General features: G+C 45.8%; 1 protein-coding gene across 4 annotated transcripts in view; it reads right to left on the bottom strand.

Moving 5' to 3' along the window:
- LOC138489471 (zinc finger protein ZFP2-like) overlaps positions 1-23,943 on the bottom strand; it is a 456,038-nt gene that overhangs the window by 13,793 nt on the left and 418,302 nt on the right. For all 4 annotated transcript variants that reach the window (XM_069617207.1, XM_069617206.1, XM_069617204.1 and 1 more), the window contains one exon: positions 19,725-19,799. In XM_069617207.1, the coding sequence (XP_069473308.1) occupies positions 19,725-19,799 (75 nt within the window). The remainder of the gene's footprint in view (positions 1-19,724; positions 19,800-23,943) is intronic.

Raw genomic sequence — 23,943 nt, 5'->3', positions numbered from 1 at the left:
TTTAGTCTTGTGGCTCTTTGAAACACAATTCTTTCTTGACCGTATCAATTTCATCTGGTTCACAATTCGGTATTCACAAACTCTTCTGTTCAATTTTCTGAGCCTTTAAGTTATCGTATTGTCAAAAGTCTTTCTTTGAAGATGGACCGGCATTCCCAGTGACTAAACGGTCCCTTGCTCACTCGTGAGCGATCAAACCTGCACAAGCCACACGGTTTAACCCACAGCGTCCCAGAGTCATTCAAACTCCTTTGATTCACCGGATAAGCTGTTTCCGGGTACTGCAGTCCACATCGGCCGGCTCTCTGTGGCTGCCGCTGCTCCCGGCTTGGTGCGCTTTGGTTCCAGGATCTCTGCCACCTTGGTTGTACAGAGAGGTAGTCCCTCTGACTCCTGGAGGGCTGTAGACCAGTTCTGCCACCGGAGACCTTTCCCGCTTCTGCTGCAATTACTCTGCAGGACCTGAACACTTCGGGAACACGTCTCCCTTGACTCATCTATGGCTTCTCCTGCAAGCGTTTCACAGGCGATCTCATTTGCTTCACCTGAGTGGGCCTTTTACACTCCAGGCCCCACGGGCAGGCAATGCCTCTTTACTGAGTAACGGTCATGGTACTCGGCATCCCTCTTCCTCGTCCCAGTACCAGAGCGGTGTTTGTGTATGTCTGTGTTAAAAAAGAGAAGATGTATGACTCTGGGTTGTTTCTTCCTTGTCTCAGTACCTGACTGGTGTATATTGGGAGAGAGTTTCCTGGAATACGAGGGTACAGACTGATAATACCCTATAAAGACTTGGGAGGAGTTTGACTCCTTGTGAAAGGGAAATGGGGAATATTGTGTTTCACCGAAGGTGGCCTCAACCCCACTCCCCAAGTCTCCTCTACCCAGGTGATCCTCCCTTGCATATCCACCCCCAGGGTCAGGAACCGAAAAGCGATGGCCTTTCCCGGGCCACCTGCGAGGAGGATATATTGGAGAAAGAAGCGAGGACCCCCTCAGATTCCTCACAGTACATGCCCCCATTCTTCTCCGATGTTTTCATCATCTTCAACCGGGTGGTGCCAGGTTTCAAAGGGGGCATGCAGTCATGTTGCACAGACCCTGGTGGTTGTCCTGGAAACTGCGCTTGCATCTCGCGGGTGCCATTTTTACTTTACAGTTGCGATTTTCCTGCTCTAGCGTTTCAGGAAAGCTCCAGGCTTCACTTCCGTTCGTCGCACAATAACACAGGATGCGAATAATGCTTGCATCTCAATGCTCAATACGCAGTTTTTCCCTTCCTTGGTCAGCGCTCTTTCTCTCAGAGGATTTTGCTCTCTTGTAGCCTTCCCCGGCTTTCTGTTCTTTACTGGCAATTCCTTGCTCCTAATTCCCCTGCCTTTTCTCATAATTCTTGCTGAGTCTGTTTACTTGGACCCAGCTCCTCGTGGAGTTTGTATCCATCCTTGGTCTATTGGTATTATTCTCTGTCAGGCTGTCATCTGGTCTTCAGTGCATCAAGTGCTTTCCAGGAAACCTCGCAGCATACAGGTTTTTTCCTTCCCGCTGGAAGGTTTTTCCTCATTTTGTTGGCATTCTGCTCAGGACCCCACCTCTCCTGGGAATACCATAATCAGGCAGGGTGGTGTCTGAAGAGTCTCGGTCTATCTACAAGACACCCGCTCTCGACAGAAGACACATCAAGGATCGTCTGCCACCAAGTCAGCACACAGGAAGACTCAGGTGAACCAAACTACTGACTTTACTGACAATGGGAGTGCTTGAGGACCATAATTAACCTGACAATCCTGTAGGAATCCGGTTGCTTTATCACCTGGCGTGGCTGTTGGATGCTGTTTTTCACTCACTTCAACTACACTTTGTCCTACTGACCAGACAGGACACGTGAAAGCTGATGCTTTGTCTCGTATTAGCCCCAGCTCCATGACTCTAGTGGACCCATTATGCATGCTGCATCCTGTGCAAACTACCACCATCGGGGAAATGTCGGTATTGGAAAAACAACTCAAGGTTTTGCTTCACGCCCTGGAAGTAATCAAGCTCACGAAGCAGCACCCAGAGTTGCAACCAACTCTTGAAGGCACATACTACTTGCAAGATTTCCAATACGTTTCCTTGCCAGAGACTTGCTGCAAACTACACAAGTGGTGTCATGATTCCAAGCTCTGTGGCCATCCTGGACAAAACAAGCTGATGGAAATGGTGCAACTATAGTTCTGGCGGCCCCACATGGAGAAGACATTCACGCCTATGCACAGGAATGCACTGTCTGTGTACAACAGAAAGAAGTCCGACAACCACCCGCTGGGCTCTTACTACCACTGGAAGGACTTGGCAGACCACTGTGGAGTCGCAATCATGCACTTTAACAAAGAATGAGCAGTGTTCAACACACACTGAAAGGGCCGCTATTGGACGTCGCATTGAGTCTAGCACCATGACCCTGGGGACGCCGCTGCCACTGCCTCACTTGGCGCCAGACAGTATTTCTACTCTTACAGCGAAGCCCGTGCTAAGGGTGCATCCACTGTTGGCCACAGTTTGCCAGTGTTTAAAGGTGACTAGAAGAGTTTGTTTTCGGCAGCGAATTCATCAATGGACACAAGTAAGAGGGGGTTTTGAGATGTTGTGAGGTTTCGGGCAGTACTCGATTGTATTTGCATGTCCTGTTTTCTGGCTGCCTTGGTATGCAACTGACCCTGCCAAAGTACTGAATGTGGTATGCAAGCTTCCTGTAGGTCTGTGTCAGCGCGGGTTCATCCGCAAGAGTGCCGCTCATACACGTATGATTGTGGTAACTGAGCCGCCTGAGCTGCTGAGGCATGTTCACTCTCTGTTACAGGGCCAGCCATGCATCATAAGCTTTGGAGCACACCGTCTCATTCATCACTACTTAACCTTTAACAATTTTCCATTCACATAAAAAAAGAAAATAAACTATATAACACATTACACACATGTATAAAATCACAAAATATATTCCTAAAAATTCCTACAAAAAATAGTCAACATTTCATATAATTCATATAGAAAAATACCCATTTCAAAAACTTGCATTACATTTCTTAAATTTAAGAACACATATAACCAGCAAAGGAAGTAGCAACTCCAAATAGCCCTCATACTCCAGTTACATAGGCCTTCAATTTCAAGCACCCTAGTAAACCAGTGACTTCAGGAACTGTACTAGCAGTAGAAACCACTAGGCAGATTGGCCATGCCAAATCCTCCTGGCCCATTCTAAGCATGCGTTCAAATTGTTTCAAATAACTCTCTCTTGCAACCTGGACAGCCATACATGAAACCAACAGAGGCTTAAGGGTTGCCTGCTGGTCGTCCATGTTACAAAAGCGAGAGGTTGCTTGCTCTGCCGGGGGCAGACCATATCTCACCAAAATCTGCTTACTCAGAATCAGATTCCAGCGAAAACACAGGAAGAGATGCCTTATGTACTTATTTGGATAAATTGCCAGGGAAGGAGATACTGTCCCTGCCTTCTTGCGTTCTCCCTGGAAGTGGCTCAAGGAAGAATACAAGTGCATAGACTCAATTGTGTTAATCCAATCCAGATTGAATAACAGTTATTGTTTTACTTTAACCAGGTTATCAACAATTTCAATACATGAACTACCCAGATTAGCAAGAAGGTTGAGACAAGTTTTTTGCATGTTACTTAGCCGAACACTGCCATCTTGAATATCAACTTAAAATCCAAACACCGACAATACACACTTAGACACAGAATCTTACGGAGGGGTGATAAAAACTTCCAATGTGCCCTAGCCCTCAATGAGACAATGCCCAACTTGTATCTAATGGCGTGAATGGGAACACTATTGGGGAGTTGAAAGACTCTTCTCCAACTCAAAGCCCCAAGAATAGGTAAACAATACAACATGGTCAAGAAGTAGGTATCAATCCCATGTGACAATTTGGGGATGATTTTGCCTCTGTGATATCGAATCGCAGGTTGGATCGTAAACTTACTGCATCTGGAGTCAACCCTAATTATCAGATTGGCCATTGCGGAAGCCCGTCTTTTGTACCACAGTTGGATCTTTGATAAGCTAGGTCTAGAGGTAACCACAAATCTCAAATGTATCATAGATTCCACTTTGCCAATAGGCGCCAAGCCAAGTTGGCAGATGAATTAACTCTCCCCTTTTCCCTTGGGGCAATGCATAATTTGTGTTTTTGATGGATTTCTCTTCAAAGAATGCTTACTCACAAAGGCTGAGAAGGCATAAATCAGTGATTGTAGGCCCACAGCGATACAATCAAAAACAAGAAAGTCAAATATACAGGCCAGCCAAAATGGTCTCAAGTGATGGAGCTCTGGGGAAATAAAGGCTGCAGGCTTCAAGCACTCTCCAATAACCGCCATATATAGATTAAACAGGCAAGGAGCCAAAACGCATCCTTGCCCGACGCCCCGGTAAGTTGAAATATTACGGGATAGTTGGCCAGAATGATTCAACCGAACTTGGATATTCGAGTCCATGTGCAAACCAATCATTAGCCTCAGGGGACCCTCAGGAAAACCCCACAACAGAAGCTTGGACCACAACAAACTGCAATAAACCGCGTCAAATGCCACTCATATTTACCAAGTTAGACGTCGAGTGCAATTCAACAAGAGACCATTCAAAGATGTTATCATATTTCACCTGAATCCAGTCTGCCATTTTGAAAGTCTCCCCGATTCCACTGCCCAGGATTCCAGATGCGGTAAAAGCCAAGAGGCAAAGACTTTACTTTCCGCATCTAGTATGGCAATGGGTCTGTAGTTAACTGTGTCAGATCGACGACGCTTTTTGTTGTTAGGGAGAATTCTCTGTTAAGGCTAATTTCCCAAACCTACTGAGTCCCCGAGCAGCTTTGCTGGATTTTTGGGGTTTATTTTTTTCTCCTGCTAAGAGTGAGACTCTTCTTCTCCCACTCTTAGACATGATTTGAGGGGTTCCTTTGACTTGGTATGTGTTCTATGGGCTATTGGGTCCTTTACCCCAGAGGGTTTCATGTGTTTTTGCTATGTGGGTTACACAGCACCCTCCGTGCAGTAACACAGGGGTGTCATAGTGACCCCCAAACATAGACTCTGTACCCTGGGACTGACTACTGTCTCCCAGGGCATGTAAAGTCACCATTGGCTTTACTAGTCTTAAATTGTGAACAGAACCAGTACAAACCATCATATTGTGGACGTACTGGTCGGGGCAATTCGATTGCCCCGGGGTCTGTTGTTTGAGGGGGCACTGTCCAGTCCCCCCTACCGAGTTTTGGCTGGTGGCAGTGGATACTACTTTTTATATTCGACCGCAAATATATTCCTATGGGATTTTTCCATTGTTCGAGGCTACCACTTTTTAATATAGCCTCGAACATACCTCCGGTTTATTAAATTAATATAAATTCACCGGTTGGTATTTTTTGCCGGAACTTGGTTCCAAAATGGCGTTTGTGTTCGCTTCTGTGACTCCAACCCAAGTCGAGCCCTTTGTTCCACTTTTTGGCGGGCTTCTCCACAGAAACCTCCAAAAGTGGTGCCACTCTGTCTGGGTACCACAGGGTGTGTGGGAGGGGGTTTAGGCACCCTGGACTGAGTTGCCTCGGCAACTCGAGTCGCACTCTTGTGTGATTGGCCCAAGTGGTGAGCCGCCCGGCTCACCACTTAGCATGTTTGAGTGACAGCTAGGCTGAATGAATGGGGGTTTTCTGCATAAAAGCAGGGCTTTGGGGACTGGAACTTCAGAAGTCGCCACAGGACCTAAACAATCCGAGGAGGGAGAAGCCGAGCCGACCTGCAACGATGACACCACCGGTGGAGCCCTGCTGAACCGTCTCACCACTTTTCCCGATGACAGAGGAGATCTCCAGTCCGGAGAGTCTTCTTCCTTTGACTGGTGGGGATAACCAGTTTGCCCGTCTTTTCGCCTTCCTGGACCATCTACTGGCCGCCTTGCCCGTGCCAAGCACCCCGGCAACCGGAATACCACGGTTTACCACTACAGCGAAGAAAAGGGTAGTACCTTGTAACCGGGAAACTCCGCGGCTGGTTTCTTCCGTGGCAGTGCAACGACCTTCATCTTTCCTCCACGTCGAGACCTCCTCTTCCCCTGGACGAAACACCGACTTGCAACCGCTGCCAGGAACAACTTCCCCCGCTGGAGCGCTCTTCCCATTTCAGGTACTGTGTCCCGCCTGGCTTCCCTTGCGACAGATCGTTCGGGGTGACAGTAAATCCTCGACTTTCTAACCTGGGTTAGCCTGGGGCCTGTTAACTAACTTTTCCTGACTTGATCTCAATCTTTTATGAACTATCTACAAAGACTCTTTGGTCATAACCCCACTGTGTGATCCTGGACACATTTCGCTTGCTCTCTCTAAGAGTGGGCCTGGCCTTTGAACTTCCTTATTCTCCAGTAGACTCTGCCTAACCTGCCTCACTGTGGTTCTTTTAAAAGTATTAAAATTTGTGTGCTTTCATAACTTTGCCTTTTCCCTCCCTTTTTCTATAACTTATTAGAGTGCCATCTTATGTTAAGCGCTCACCTCTGTCTGAAAATAAGTGGTATTTCTCATTAAGACTTGTCTAATAAGTAATCAGGGTTGAATATATATAATAGTGACTGTGTGTTGAAATTACTTGCCTCTTTTTGTGCTAGTGTAATTTACAAGTGTGTCTTTAAATAAATCATTATATACTTTTACACCAAAGCTCTGGTCAGTGTTTGCTTGTGCTACTGTATCTCTGTACCTATTGTGTATACTCTATATACTGCCTAACTCATCTTGAGAGAAGTCTGACTCCTCGGCCACAGCTACCAGGTAAATCTGGGTGGTACAGACTGCTACCAATTGGGTTTACTGCCAAACACCTGTAGTCCTAAATCTTTTGCAGTGGTCCCTAAGGGAACTGCACAGGTTTCTGCCTAACATTTGTACATAGGAATTATATACGCTGTAGAGCAAGTGGCATCAAAGGAGTTAATATTCATGATGTCCTTAAAGAGATAGAATAATGTTGAGGACCACACCATGGAGTCAGATTTGAATAAGGGGCCCTAGAGGAGCACATTTTCCTAATAAAATCAGAAACCTCCTCAAGGCCTAATTCAGGGTAGAAGTCAGATTAACCCTCATCTACACATGGTCATTTGAAGTTCACCCCCATGGGTTGCGCATAAAGTAAGCTGAAATGACCCACCCATCATCCTCTGGTAGAAGAGTCTATGTTGTTAATTAGGTGCCAAAAAGCATGAGCATTTTTACTACCTAAAATATACAACGTAGCATCAGCTACCTTCTTGCTCGAGTCTGATTAAGCCAATTCTCATACGACTGCGTATCGTTTTACACCTCTGGGCTCTAATCAGGGAGGTTAGATCATTCCTTTTCTGTACTAGCCTAAGAGCCCTTGACATCCCTCGTTTCCGAATAATCACATCCCGATTGTAGGCATGAAGATGCTTATTTTTAGTCACATTTTCCCCCTTTCTCCTACTAGTTTAGGAGATAATCCAGGAAACCTCCCAAAGGGTCCACCGTAAAGGTGTAGAGTTTCCATTCCTGTGAATTGCAGGAGAACAGATTATTGAGAAAACATTTTACTTTGATGTTGTACAGTATTCCAACTTATTCTAGTGCCCGCTACTTTAGTCCTTACGTGCTGATAAGCCAAGCCCAAGCAAATCCTTGGGTCCTAAATCGATGTTAAATTGGACCTCAAGCATTGAATGATCCCTGAAGCAAGGGAGGGGGGTAGGGGAGAGGTAAGACAAATGTACTTGTCAAACAGCCAACTACAAGAAAAAATATAATCATGGGTTGAGTGGTCAATACCATTAGGCCATGGTGGCCGATTAGGAACGTCACCAGTACCATTACCATTCAAAAATAATAATCCAAGGCCTCCCATGCCCTCCAGCCTCCTTCTGCCAAGTCTATCTTCTTTTTTCTGGATATAGAAGATACAAATTGGACCGAGGGTTCCACATCAATGCAGCCAGAGTTCAAACCCCCCACAAGGATGATGTGTCCACCCACAAACACATCTATCCATTCATTGACATAACAAGTGAGGCGATCTATGAAGTCATCCAAACTACTGCTTCCGTCATGCTACTATACATTTATAATGAGCAAGTCCAAACACTCTGCAGTTGAAAATCTGATTTGAGTGGCTGAGGCACCAAAACAGACATCAATGTTTCGAATGTTTGAGATAACGTTACAGGATTTCACCCATGTCAGCAGGCCATCATACGGGTGACCCCTTAAACCCTGCTTAGTAGCTTGAAATGATACTGCAGAACCATCAAAAGACAGGGGGGGGGGTTCAACCATGTTTCTTGTACAGAAATAACTATAAAGTACATAATTGTCTACCCAACAGCAGGATTGGAGAACAGATATAAATACCCACGAGAATTCCAAGTGAGTAATGAGAAATTGGACTCTTGTGAGGCACCGGTAGCTAGTGGTTGGATGACATTCTTAGTGCATCGCACTCAATAACCAAGACCAATCTTTGGTTTCCTCTGAAACATTAATTTTCTGTTTTAACAATTGAATTTCTCCATAACAACAGTTTCTTTCTCAGTCCCCAACAATTCAGTGTGAGGCCTTATATTATCCTTGTATCGGGAGAGGTCAAAATCAGAGGTTCTAAGGTTACCTCGTTCGTGCAAAACAGTGTCAAATATGAGACGTGAATTAAAATAAACAGTTCCCCGGACAGTTCTATAAAGATCTATAAAGAAGCTCGTTAATATCAAATAATGTCTGGTTTGCTGTATTGCCCCCAATATTTTCCAGATGGGGCGCAATTGATAAAAACCTTGTTGAAAGGCCTATGGATGGTGAAGAGGCAATTGAAGAAAGAGGAATCAAAGTCCAGAACATATCTTTGCACCAAATCAGGTGGGGTATCAGCAAAGCTCTGTGCATTGAGAGCCGAGATATTCGTAATAAGCAAAGATCCTTCTGCGGAACTTAGATCAATAGGTGGATTGAGCGGAAGTGCCAAGGAGCTTTTCTGTTAATAGGAGGCTCAATTTCATCAGGTCTTGGCACCTCAGTCTTTGGGGGGGAAAAAAGAAAGACGCCCTCTTTTCTTAAAGAATTTTAGGCTTGGGCTTTGAAGATTGGAGACGAGTTGAACGGACTCCTGAGCTGTTTTCCACCACTGGTACCGTGAGACCCATGTCCTTCATATTGGAGACAATGGACAAGTCTCCCACAGGTGATAAAGGAAGTGGGAGATTTCGGACGTTGTGGCATTTTACTCTTCCCGCTCCGCAGGTCGTACATAAAAGAGGACACACCCAGTGACCAACTGAGCGCAACAAACTTTCTTGTACTAGAAATGTTCAGCTTCCCAAAAAAAAACAAGCACGCCAGTAAATACTTAAGTGAAGGGTTTCAGTATTTAGAGGGAAGCAAAGCGTCTCCAAACTTACTTAGAAATGGTCACAGACCAGCCCGTAATTACCTCCAAGATGTGCCAAAGTCTCCAAACGGGTAATCCAAAGTGTCGCAGACAAAGCAGTGCATTCTTTAAGGCATCTTCAGCCTGATGTCGGCATGGACTGCACAGACTGCTTCACCGCAACTCGACTCAACTCTGCGGTTACAATGGGTTTTTAAAGCCAAGCTCCACCTCTCGAGTCATGTTGAAAGGAAAGCAAGAAAATGAGTTCCACTTCATAGACTGCCTCGCCTCAACTTGACTCAACTCCAAGCTGATCTGAGTTTATCTCATAATCCTTAACTTGGCCAAAGGATCAACGACTTGTAACTCCACGAAAGCCATTTTTTCCAACTGCCCTTGGGATCGATCCGTTTTGTTCTGGGCACGCACTGGCTAAATATTCTTAACATATTAGCGTGCTGGGAAAGGTTGAGCGTGTGCTGTGCCCTGCAGTCCCGACTTGCCCCATGCTCAAAACACGGGGAAGCGAGACCCTGACTACCGCATCCTATTATTATTTGTGTACACTTCTTCCTATCTTGTGCTTATTATTCCGTACTCTTTTTTTATTTAGCGTAAGGATTGGCAATAGGTTTTTCTTAGCATATGCCCATTCATATGACAAGACGCCAGTAGGACTGCCTTATTATTTTTGCATGGTCGTAACTTGCTCCCATTTTAGATTTAGGTTTAGATCAGCCCTTGAACTGTGATCACTTGTGTCTGTTGTTCCTGTTGCCACCATAAGTTCCTTACACCATTCTCTTCTCTCCTCCCACCTGGGCCCCTGAGGCCTTGTTGCCACTCCTCCAAAAGCCCTGCCAACCTTGTTCACAAACATCCGTCCGATGAAACGAGTGTCAGCTGCTGCCTTCACTTCCACCTTTATCCCCCTTGCCCTCCCAACTCAGACTCTACCACTGACTCTGCTCTCAGCAACCTCCACCTGTCCATCACCAACACCCTTGACATTCTAGCCCCAGTCATGAGGATCCGCCTGAAACCCGCCTCTAAGAACAACACTTGGTACGACTCTGAACTTGCACACCTGAAATGAAAGTGCCGAGCTACAGAACGAAAGTGGCAGGTTCACCCTCTGACAAATGGCCTGCCACCTGCTTCAAAGGCATTACAGACTCTCGATCCGTCCCAACAAACGGCCCACATTCAGGCACGGGTATCTGGCGCCTCCAACAACATGGCTGAATTTTACAAAATATGCAGGGAACTTGCCAACCCTTCTGCATATCCTCCTCCCTTATCCCTTCTCACGTCCTCTGCACCGCACTTGCCACTCACTTCACCACCAAACCTCAGGACATCCTGAACAGACTTGTCACTCACTCTCCCAACCCACCCGCCACCCCCTTGCCTCGCTTGGCCACTCACCCTCCCGCTTCCCCCTTCTCCTCCTTTGCCCTTGTCTCGCCCAAAGAAGTCACCAGAGCTGTCAACTCCATGATGGTCTATTCCAAACAGGTTGCCCCTTGCTTATCCAGAACCATCAAGGACAACATTTGCTCTCTAGCCCCTGCACTCACTGATCTCTGTAACCATTAATTTGCAACGGCTCTTTTCAATCTTCCCTCAAGCACTCCCTTGTGTGCCCTCTCCTTAAAAAACCATCAGCAGACCCTGCCAGTCCAGCCAACTACTGGCTCATTTCCATTACCCCCTTCCTGAGGAAACTGCTTGGGAAGTTGGTCCTGGCCCAACTCAACTCTCACACACGACCATCAATCTGGATTCCAAGAATCCAGAGGCACGAAAACTACTCTCCTGACCTAAAAAGTCTTTATTGGCTACTGGTTGCTGCAGGGAATGATTTCAAATTCTTCTATATCATCTGCAAGGCCATCTGGGGCCGGGTCCACACTATCTGCAACTCTTTATTACTAAATATTTCCCCTCTAGACCCCTGTGTTCCTCTGGCACCAATTCCTTGTGTGTAAAGAGTTTCGCCTAACGAGGGCAGGTGGTCAATCACTTTCCTCAGCTGGCTCCCTTCTTTGGAACAGCCTCCTCCTCCCTCTTCGTCTTGAATAGAACTTTCTTAAATTACGTAAGAGCCTCAAAACCTTCCTCTTTACCTCTTCCTTCCCTCCCTCTCTTCCCTGCTAATCGCACAGCCGCTTTAATGGTGTACAGGGCCCATATGCATCCTCGGGGCCCTGACCTCCCACACTGTATCATCCCAGCTTCTGTCTATCCTCAGCACTTGCCTCAGCTCATCTTTCCACCCTTGGAGGCTTGCACTTACCTTAAATTGCACTTCACCTGCTGCTCACCCACGAGCACCACAACATCTATCCCATTCCCTCTCTGTTCTGCACTTGCACGTTCTGAACACTCACAAAGCATAGTAGGTTAGTCTTCCCCTCCCCATTGTATTCTTTTATTTATTATTTTTATGTATTGTAATTGTCCATCATCCCCTGTCCCCTCCCTGTTGCCCTGTGGGCGCTTTGAAACAGAATTGGCTTCCTGTATAAGCGCCCAACAAGCGAACAATAAATAAATATCACTAACAAAAACATTGTTAAAGGGACATTATGGTTAAGTTGCACTAGCAAAAACCTATGCAATTCGATGGAAAAATGTTGTTACAGGTAAAACCGAAATTCGACAGTTATGGTAAGCTAAGCAACCATAACTCGTGCCACCAGTGTGCACTGCAAAAACTAACACCCATGACATCAAATATGCCATCACAAATCTCATTCATGAAAAATAGGCATCACTGCGGTCAGCAACCTCATCAGTAGACGGATTAATCGTCCACACGACATGTAACCCAAATGTGCACTTCCATAGGGCACCACGACACAGTCCACATTCGTGACGAACGCCACATATCTGCAAAGGTGAACCATCCCGTCGAAACTGCAGTCACCCTGACAGGCCCAGAAAGCTTCCACTCCCGAAATTACCAGCAAGGCCTCTTTGGACGCAACACCTGTGCAGATGGCGCACAAAGGTATCACCGACGATAAACACTGTGCGTCTCTCCATGTCGACCACCCTCATGAGACAGTATTGTGATGAAATGGTACCGCCCCTTCCTATGAACCATGCCCAAAACTCCTAATTGCCTATTTCCCACAATTCCATTTCCATTTCAGTACACGTTCCGTTTAATTGCAAAGCCCCTCCACCAGAAACATCCTAACACGCCCCCAGCACACCTTTAGCTATGCACACAACATTGCATGCCTTTCCACACCCACCACAACACTATACATCCAAGCAAGCGACCAGGTGGGCACCTAACATTATGCACACATTTTCCATACGTAGCGGCAGCTCTACCCATCTCTCCCAAACCATAAAACACCCATTCACAAAAACGTCTCAAACTTAGCAGAAGCCACAAACATAGCACAGCCTGCACCACCGCTACGCACTACCATTCACACGCTATTGTGTCACTGCCAACTTATGCACACCACCTTCACAACATTGGGCCTACTTCAATAAATCTACACATAGCAGAGTATCCAACCACATATAAGCTGCTCTTCAACCATACCCACTTCCATACTCACATTACGTACGCTCTGCACCCTGTGGCCACACTACCCAAATTCTCACTGCACCATCTCCTGCCGCACACCAAATACTGTAGCATGTTCCAACTATCACCACAACCACAGAATACACAATACACGCTTTGCAACTCACTTGTGCTGCTGTAGCACATTGACAATGTGCTCCACATGCATTCTCCAAAGATCACCACCCTGTGCCTCATACACTGCCAAGCGTGCATTGCTCCAGTGGGTCTGCTCCTTGCACACATTCCCACCACCGTAATTCAACAATACATGTCAGCATATCATCAACTACCACTATGCACATATGCATCACTGGCACCAGCACTCCTAACCAGCCTCGACACCACAAAGGACATACACATCATTACATACAACTGTTACCATAATGTATAAACATTACACTGTCTCCGGCACCCCTACGCCCTTTCATTCACATACTATTGTCTTACCCACTTCCACTCAGAAAGGATTGTTTCACTGGCAACGTAAACACAACATGTTTACAACATTGCCCATACTGCAAGCATTGTGCACACAGCACACTATCCAAGCACAAATAAGCTGCCCATCAACCATATCCTGTACATACTGACAGTATACAAGCATTGCACCCCGTGCCCACACAGCGTGACTTTTCACTGCAGCATCTCCAACCACAGGGCACCGCCATGGAGCTATGCAGTAACAAATTGCAACAGTTACCATAATGTACAAACAAGACACTCCCTCCTGCATCCCTGTGCACTTTCAATCACATACTATATGCATACCCACTACCATTCACAAAGTATTGTTCCACTGCCAACCTACCCACAATCTGTTTGCAACAGTGGCCTATAACAGCTTAAATGTGCTCGACACCCATTCCTTACTTGTCATCACCCTCTAACTCATGCACATTGAAAAATGCATTTCTGTCGGGCGTGTCCTCTAGGCCTAGACTCTTGAATGCATGGCCTATGGCCTTTGGCCATGCATCCAATAGTCTAGGCCTTGAACACACTCATGGCAACATAATGCCACCATGCATGTCTCCATATCAGCAACTGCGACAATCCACATAGACACCACTGCCACATACACTCCTACCCAACCTGCGCACCGCCATGGCAGTACGCAGCAATAAATGGCAACAGTTAACATAATGCCCATGTGGGTAGCTACCATTTTTCACAAACGTGCCACACGTAGGTAGCAGCACTTCACCCAACTCCACCCACACCATAAAACACCCAATCACGAACGCAGGTCGCCCTTACCAGAATGCACAAACATACCACATCCTCCACCACCTCTACCCACAGCCATTCACAAAGTTTTGTGTCACTAACCACAACATTTTCACAACATTCGGCCTACATCAATAATTCTGCACACAGCATAGGCCTTGAACACACCTACAGCAACGTAATGCCACCCTTCTTTTCACCATTTCACCAACTATGACCATCAACATACACACCACTGCCACCAGCAGTCCTACCCAACCTGCGCACCACCACGTAGCTATGCAGCAACAAATTGCAACAGTTAACACAATGTGGAAAGATAACTCTATCCTGCACCCCTATACACTTTAATTCACATACTATAGGCGTACCCACTCCCATTGACAAAGTACTGTGACCCACTGCACCTTCATTCACCCATGCATGCCTCCATGTGCCCAACTACCGCATTCTATCCGCAGCGCACCGCCACCCGCGCTCCCACCCAACCTATGTCATGTGCAATTCACTCCCCATATGCGAATGACCTGCCACCACTCACCACGAAAAGAGTTATCTGCAAACAGGTTGCGGCAGAAGCTACGGGACCGTTACGACAGCTGCCTCCAATTACCACAGAAAATACTAGCCTACATATGTCACATATAAACAACTTCTCACTACCCTAGCCATTCCCTCCCTTATTGCCGCCAACACAATGCGTATGGTACATTTTCCAGACCCTTCCGCCGCCGCACTGTCCTCCGATACACCATGGTGGCTTTACCAAAATATGTTTACGCACAGCACGCTTCCTTCCAGCCAACCACCGGACGCGTCCAAACTTCCCTGGCACCACGTCGTACCGCGATCCAATGACACTTCTGTCCGCGGACCCAGATAGCACTCATTTTTTGGGACGTACATTTCAGTGTTTTCCAAATAATTTACCGGTCCGATTTCCACCGAACACACAAAATCACGCTTTCTGGCCCAAGCCCCCACTCCTGGTGCAAATTTGGTGAAAATCCATCCAGCCGTTCCACCTGCGCAAAGATTTTCCCCATTCAGTCTATGGGAAAACAATATTTTTTGGGACCCCCTCTATAAGTCCCCCCTGCACATAACCTTGCCCAAAATTCAGAGCCACCCATATACTTTTTTTGCAAAGTTTGGCGAGGATTCGTCCAGGGGGAGTGAAGTTATAAGCTGCCGAAGAAAAGTGCTCTTCCTATGCGTTTAGCAACTTAACCATAACTACACGGCCGCTACCGCGGGCCTTGTAATGTATACACCTCTTTTTAGCAAGCTACTGTATGCTTTATCTACCTTGCATTACAGCGTATTTGCAGTTATTGGTCAACAAGATACTTCATAGTCTTACTCTCATAATCACTTCATCTTTTGGTACATGTTTCTCTTAATGCTTCTGTTACATTGTCAGTCTTGAGTTTTTTCATATTGTTTCACCTTAGGCTTATAGATCTTCATGACGACAGTAATATGATGACAACCTTTTCTTTAGAGTTTGCCCATGATTCCCATAGCCGTATTCTGGCACTTGGGCAACTGACACCCTTCTTGGTAACTTCCTTCCATTGCCTCAATGTGAGGGTGTCTTCTGAATGGCTGTCTGAGTGCATATCGTCTTTCATACTATCGACGCAGTATGGACATGTCACAAACTTGTGCATGAATTCCCAATTGTAGCTCTTCATCTGCTACTCCAATAAGACAGTGGTGAAGTTGCGTGGACTAGAGAAGAGGCATCCACCTGCTCGTCTACACTCTGATCGCTCCATTGTTCACTTTAACAGCTTGGTGCCTACACCTTCAACACATCGACTCCCCCTTCAATGAGAGGAAATTCAGGCAGGACTCTCGTGCCCCTTACTGTGATGATACAACAGCATCTCTACTGTCTCTTTCTCCTGTTCATTCCTCTTCAATTGACCGCGGTTTCTGTCTCACTATGCACTTATGACTCCGTGTCACAAACACTAGCCTGACTTGGATCACCCCTGAAATTCAGACCATCAAAATAAACATGTCCCATGACCCAAGACCCTGGCGCCGGTTACAGACCCTTCCCTACTCCTAACTTACAAAAATGTGCTTGCTGCCCTAACCTCTAGACTATACTCAGCCAAATCCTCCTACTTCACAAACCTAATCTTCTCCCTTCACAATCACCACTGCAAGGGTTCACGTACCGTCCAATCATTGCTCACACCTCCCAAGCTAATATCCATCACCTCTTCCCTTTTAACTAATGACTTCACTCAACACTTTTACTCTAAAATCTCTACAATTCTTGATACTTTCATGGACCTCCTCTCTCTCCCTTGCCAGCTCTCCTGTCCACCACCTCTCCCCCTACCTCTTCTATCCTCGACTACTCCTACCCTACTTCTCAAATTGAATTAACACCCATTCTCAGCAGTGCCAACCCATCTTGCGCTCCTATCGACCCTTTTGCTCCCCAAAAAGTCAGACTTAGTCTCAATCACTTGCCCTAATCTCGCTGAGCTCTCTACCCTCCCTCTCCTCTCTCTCTGCTTGACTCTTCCCTGCCACCTTCAAATCTGCAACAGACCTACCCCTATTATTGAAACCCTCTGCTGATCCTACTGTCCCGGGAAACTACTGCCCCCGTTTCTCTCCTTCCCAATTATTCAAAAGTCCTTGAGAGTGTGGTTTTCGACCAGATCACTAAGTACCTTGAAGATAATGGCCTTCAAGATCCACTTCAATCTGGCTTCTGTACAAATATTCCACAGAGACTGCACTCATTTCTCTTTAATGCTCATCACTTCCAATCGCTTCTATACTTATACTTTTGGACCTTTCTGCCGCTTTTGACACTGTCGACCACCCCTCACTCTCCAGGATCATGGGTTCACAAATCTGCTCTTAACTGGAGTGCATCCGACCTGGAAGGTTGATCCTTTACAATCTCTTGGAACTCGCAAATCTCTGACCCCACCCCTCTCTCTGTCAGCAAACCACAAGGATCAGTCCTCGGCTCTTCCATCTTCTATACCTCTGCCCTAGAAAGACTTATCTCATCCTTTGGTTTTCACCATCACCTTTTTACTGAGGACCATCAAATATTTCTCTCTTTTCCCTCCTTCATCCCAGGCATCTCGGAACAGATTAGGAACCATCTCACTGCAATTCGATGGCTCTCGGCTGTCTCCTGCTGAACACTTCAAAAATCTTTCTCCCTCCTTCCAATGCCATCCCTCCCCTCTCCAATCTCCTCCCTGCCTGACCATCTTACTGCCTCACGCAAGGCTCGTAATCTTGGGTTCTCCTTGATAGAGACCTACGACTGCAACAATTCATCACTACAACTGCCTCTACTGCTCAACATTTGGAAAATGTTTTTTTCTTACTAACCACTCTTCAAAAACTCAAATCTCCTCTCTTGTGCTCAGCAAACTGGACTATTGTTCAAGCCTACTCCATGGCCTTCCTCTCTACTCCCTTTCTCTCACTAGACAGAAGTCCTCAACTTTGCTACCCGCACTCTTTCCAACCTGCCCAGATCCTCCCCCACTTCTACCTACCGATAATAAGCTGGTTTGCTTTTTAGGCACAACCGCTCTTTTTTCAAGTTCCGTCTCTTAGTCCATAAAGCGATCAATGGTCCTGGCTCCTCACTATCTGTCTGATTGCATCTCAGTATACTCACCATCTCGTTCCCTCCGATTCTCCTATGCATTCAACCTCACCATCCTATACGCTCCCTGTGCCGCCTCTTGCTTCAGCTCTATTCCCCTACTTGCCAGTAGATAACTTATAACACAAGTCTTTGACAATTGTTTTTGGAAGCTATTTTTAACAGGTTCATAGGAGTTTGTCAGGTGAAATGTCTGAAATTGCTGTTTTGCTGTCCTAAGCACAACCTGATTAGACCGTGTGGGAGCGAGACAAGTCTCAACCCCCAGAAAAACCCTCACATTCTTATTCCATTAATGTTTTATTTAAAAAGTAAAGAAGTGTCCAATCTAAGTCGTACAACAAACCAGGAGCTTTCTTGGCATATACACGCTGCCCGAGCCAAGAGAGGCAACAACCTATGAGCTTCTGTAACACACAGAGAAGAAATCACAAGCTACACACCAAAAACATACAAGTCACCAAACCAAGAAAAGTAACAAACCAGGAGCTTCTGTAAAACATGGGGAGAAGAGATCACAAACTGCCCAACCAGAGAAATGCAGCAACACTTAAGCTTCAATGACACATGGTGGAGAGATAACACACTGCCCAACTCAAACACGGTAACACACCAGGATCTCCTGTAACATGGGAAGAATAGATCACAAACTGTCCAACCAGAGAAATGCAGCAACCCTCAAGCTTCAATGACACATGGTGGAGAGATAACACACTGCCCAACCCAAACACGGTAACACGCCAGGATCTTCTGAAACATGGGAAGAATAGATCACAAACTGTCCAACCAGAGAAATGCAGCAACCCTCAAAACGCAACCCTCAAGCTTCAACGACACATGGTGGGGAGATCAAAAACTGTCCAACCCAAACATGCAACAAACCAGCGTCTTCTGTGACATGGGGAGAAGAAGAAGAGATCACACACTGCCCAACCCAAACACACAACAAACCAGGTGCTCCTGTAACATGGGGAGAAGAGATCATAAACTGTCCAACCAGAGAAATGCAGCAACCCTCAAGCTTCTATGACACAAGGCTAAGAGATCACAAACTGTCCAACCAGAGAAATGCAGCGACCCTCAAGCTTCTATAATGCATGGGTAAGCGATCACACACTGCCCAACCCAAACACACAACAAACCAGGTGCTCCTGTAACATGGGGAGAAGAGATCACAAACTGTCCAACCAGAGAAATGCAGCAAACCTCAAGCTTCTATAAGGCATGGGTAAGCGATCACACACTGCCCAACCCAAACACACAACAAACCAGGTGCTCCTGTAACATGGGGAGAAGAGATCACAAACTGTCCAACCAGAGAAATGCAGCAACCCTCAAGCTTCTATGACACAAGGCTAAAAGATCACAAACTATCCAAACGGAGAAATGCAGCAACCCTCAAGCTTCTATAAGGCATGGGTAAGCGATCACACACTGTCCAATCCAAACACACAACAAGCCAGGAGCTTCTGTGACATGGGGTGAAGAGATCACAAACTGTCCAACCTAAGCATGCAACAAACCAGGAGCTTCTGTGATATGGGGAGGGGAGATGTCGACTGAGCAAGAGCAGCAATATCTCGAATCAGGACTGGATTTGCATTTTATTTTTTGTTTCATTGTATTTTGATCAAAGGTCTTTACAATTAAAAAATGTGCCCCAGAAAACAATGATATCCCCACTTACAAAATACAATATAAATCAATAGCACACGTAACATTATTTTAGCATATCTCTCATGAAGACTGCATTCAGCTCTTGAGAAGGGGTCCTTCGCCACTCAAAGCAAAGATTGGAAACTCACCTGCCTCTGGGTCTGCGCTGCTTCCTCCCGCTTCCTCTTCACAATGAGCAATGGGAACTGAAGCCGGGTCTTCATCTTTCCTCAAAGAAACCATGAAGAGTAAGTTATTAAATGTTGAGGGTTTCTGGAAGAATCAATTGTGAGTGTAGACCAAAGGTAAAATGCACTTTAAGCCAACATGATCCTGTCCAGGTGATGGGCCAGGTATTAAAACATTTGATGTTAGTAACTTTAGAAACATTGTAAGTGTAAAGGCCATTGGTTTAACCCTTTACAATTCACAGCACCGGAACATTGGACTATGAATGAAAAAGCTTTAAGTTCAAGAGCAGAACGCTCTTCAGAGTTGGTTTCTTCATTTGAGGTATTTCATCATGTCATCATAACATTTATGATATTGTACCTTCTGTTCCAGAGGCGCACGGTTCTCGAGGGACGCGATCGCAGGCATAATCTTTGGACACATCACCGCAGGGGATATTAAAAGACAATCTACAACCTACCCTGGGTGGCACAGATGGCACATAAATCACTGAGTCTTTGAGAGAGTTCAAGGGTTTTATTTTCATTGTGGGGTCTGTTAGGTAAGATTCTAACTTTAGAGCTAAATCTGCCTCACTTGTGAGAACCTCAGAACTTTTTACTGGACTAATAGATCATTTTTCCCTATAACTCAGTGAGAGAGAACCTTTTTCCACACTCACAGATCCTTTTAATCTTTTTATGGGTGTCATTTTTAAGACTCTAGTGTCCTTTTAATTTTATCCTCTTTGACAACGTTTGTATATACATTTCTATTGGTAGATGGTTGCCCTTTGGGGATTCCCTTTCACTTTTTCTGGCTAACCTTGTGAGAACTACAGTTCCCAAGGGTAGAGAGGATATTTGTATGCCTTCTAGATGTCATTAAGTGAAACCAGCACCCCCACCTTATGTGGAGTGCTGGATAGATAAAATGTATCCCCTTTCTCACTAGCACTGCCACAATTCTATTACAGGGATAAGCTTACCTTAAATGGCGGGTGGCAGTGACTGTTTTTACAAATTCGGTGCACCTTTACTACTGGCTGTTTTCCAAAATGGCCCTGGTCTTCTTTTTGGCCATTTTCATGCTTTTTTCCCTTCTTGGTCTTTCCCCTGCCCTGCAGGGAGGGAAAGTCTTTGTGTGGTTTTTATCTTCTGTTGGAGATCTTGGTCAAGCCCGCCCAGGCTCCAGAGTGTCAGTGAAGGCAGGAAGCGAGGGAGGAGTCCAAAACTCTGCAGCCCTTTGTCTTCCAGCCTGCCTGCGATAATCCAGTTCAAACTGGGAGGCTGGATGTCCTGAAAGGACTGACAACCCCCAAAGTTTGAATGTTGCATGTTATGCGAGGGGTCAGTAATGCGAGGCGGACAACTGTTTGAAGATTTATCAAAACATGCCATTTTATTCTCAAAAGAATATAGTAAAATGCCTCACCATCCCTACTCTGCTGAGGATTTCTCTGCCTACCAAAGTTAAGGGAAAACACTCCAACCCAGGATATCGGGCCTTCACACTAAGCAGCAAATACACAAAAATATATGGCAATACAACATAACAAACAACATTCCCATCTGGATAAACTTCTGATGTCCCGAGTGCATTCCCGTAATCAGGATTCAAGAAACAACATTCCCATCTGTATAAACTTCTGATGTCCTGAAAGCATTCCCTTCCCCGGGATTCAAGAAACAACATTCCCATCTGGATAAACTTCTGATGTCCTGAGTGCATTCTCATTCCCAGGATTCAAGAAACAACATTCCACTCTGGATATCCTTCTGATGTCCTGAGTGCATTCCCTTCCCCAGGATTCAAGAAACAACATTCCCATATGGAAAACCTTCTGATCTTCTGAGAGCATTCCCTTCCCCAGGATTCAAGAAACAACATTCCCATATGGATAACCTTCTGATGTCCTGAGTGCATTCCCTTCCCCAGGATTCAAGAAACAACATTCCCATCTGGATAACCTTCTGATGTCCTGAGTGCATTCCCTTCTCCAGGATTCAAGAAACAACATTCCCATCTGGATAACCTTCTGATTTCCTGAGTGCATTCCCTTGCCCAGGTTCAAGAAACAACATTCCCATTTGGATAAACTTCTGATGTCCTGAGTGCATTCCCTTCCCCAGGATCCAAGAAACAACATTCCCACCTGGATGACCTTCTGATGTCCTGAGTGCATTCCCTTGCCCGGGATTCAAGAAACAACATTCCCACCTGGATGACCTTCTGATGTCCGGAGTGCATTCCCGTCCGCAGGATTCAAGAAACAACATTCCCATTTGGATAAACGTCTGATGTCCTGAGTGCATTCCCTTCACCAGGGTTCAAGAAACAACATTCCCATCTGTATAACCTTCTGATGCCCTGGGTGCATTCCTGTCCCCAGGATTCAAGAAACATTCAAATCTGGATAATCTTCTGATGTTCTCAGTGCATTTTCATCCCCAGGATTCAAGAAACAACATTCCCATCTGGATAACCTTCTGATGTCCTGAGTACATTCTTGTCCCCACGATTCAAGAAACAACATTCCCATCTGGATACACTTCTGATGTCCTGAGTGCATTCTTGTCCCCAGTATTCAAGAAACAACGTTCCCATCTGGATAACCTTCTGATGTCCTGAGTGCATTCCCTTGCCCAGGTTCAAGAAACAACATTCCCATTTGGATAAACTTCTGATGTCCTGAGGGCATTCCCTTCCCCAGGATTCAAGAAACAACATTCCCATCTGGATAACCTTCTGATGTCCTGAGTGCATTCCATTCCCCAGGATTCAAGAAACAACATTCCCATCTGGATAAACTTCTGATGTCCTGAGTGCATTCCCTTGCCCAGGTTCAAGAAACAACATTCCCATTTGGATAAACTTCTGATGTCCTGAGTGCATTCCCTTCCCCAGGATTCAAGAAACAACATTCCCATTTGGATAAACTTCTGATGACCTGAGTGCATTCCCTTCCCCAGGATTCAAGAAACAACATTCCCATCTGGATAACCTTCTGATGTCCTGAGTGCATTCTTGTCCCCAGGATTCAAGAAACAACATTCCCATCTGGATAACCTTCTGATGCCCTGGGTGCATTCCTGTCCCCAGGATTCAAGAAACATTCAAATTTGGATAAGCTTCTGATGTTCTCAGTGCATTTTCATCCCCAGGATTCAAGAAACAACATTCCCATCTGGATAACCTTCTGATGTCCTGAGTGCATTCTTGTCCCCAGGATTCAAGAAACAACATTCCCATCTGGATACACTTCTGATGTCCTGATTGCATTCTTGTCCCCAGTATTCAAGAAACAACGTTCCCATCTGGATAACCTTCTGATGTCCTGAGTGCATTCCCTTCCCCAGGATCCAAGAAACAACATTCCCATCTGGATAACATTCTGATGTCCTGAGTGCATTCCCTTGCCCGGGATTCAAGAAACAACATTCCCACCTGGATGACCTTCTGATGTCCGGAGTGCATTCCCGTCCCCAGGATTCAAGAAACAACATTCCCATCTGGATAACCTTCTGATGTCCTGAGTGCATTCCCTTCCCCCGGATTCAAGAAACAACATTCCCATCTAGATAACCTTCTGATGTCCTGAGTGCATTCCCTTACCCAGGATTCAAGAAACAACATTCCCATTTGGATAAACTTCTGATGTCCTGAGTGCATTCCCTTCCCCAGGATCCAAGAAACAACATTCCCATCTGGATAACATTCTGATGTCCTGAGTGCATTCCCTTGCCCGGGATTCAAGAAACAACATTCCCACCTGGATGACCTTCTGATGTCCGGAGTGCATTCCCGTCCCCAGGATTCAAGAAACAACATTCCCATCTGGATAACCTTCTGATTTCCTGAGTGCATTCCCTTCCCCGGGATTCAAGAAACAACATTCCCATCTGGATAAACTTCTGATGTCCTGAGTGCATTCTCATTCCCAGGATTCAAGAAACAACATTCCACTCTGGATATCCTTCTGATGTCCTGAGTGCATTCCCTTCCCCAGGATTCAAGAAACAACATTCCCATATGGAAAACCTTCTGATGTTCTGAGAGCATTCCCTTCCCCAGGATTCAAGAAACAACATTCCCATATGGATAACCTTCTGATGTCCTGAGTGCATTCCCTTCCCCAGGATTCAAGAAACAACATTCCCATCTGGATAACCTTCTGATCTCCTGAGTGCATTCCCT

This window comes from Ambystoma mexicanum, chromosome 9 (assembly GCF_040938575.1).
Source record: "Ambystoma mexicanum isolate Mex_15411 chromosome 9, UKY_AmexF1_1, whole genome shotgun sequence".
Classification (NCBI taxonomy): domain Eukaryota; kingdom Metazoa; phylum Chordata; class Amphibia; order Caudata; family Ambystomatidae; genus Ambystoma; species Ambystoma mexicanum.
Note: the sequence above shows the minus strand (reverse complement) of the source record. Positions and strands in the feature narration are given on the sequence as shown.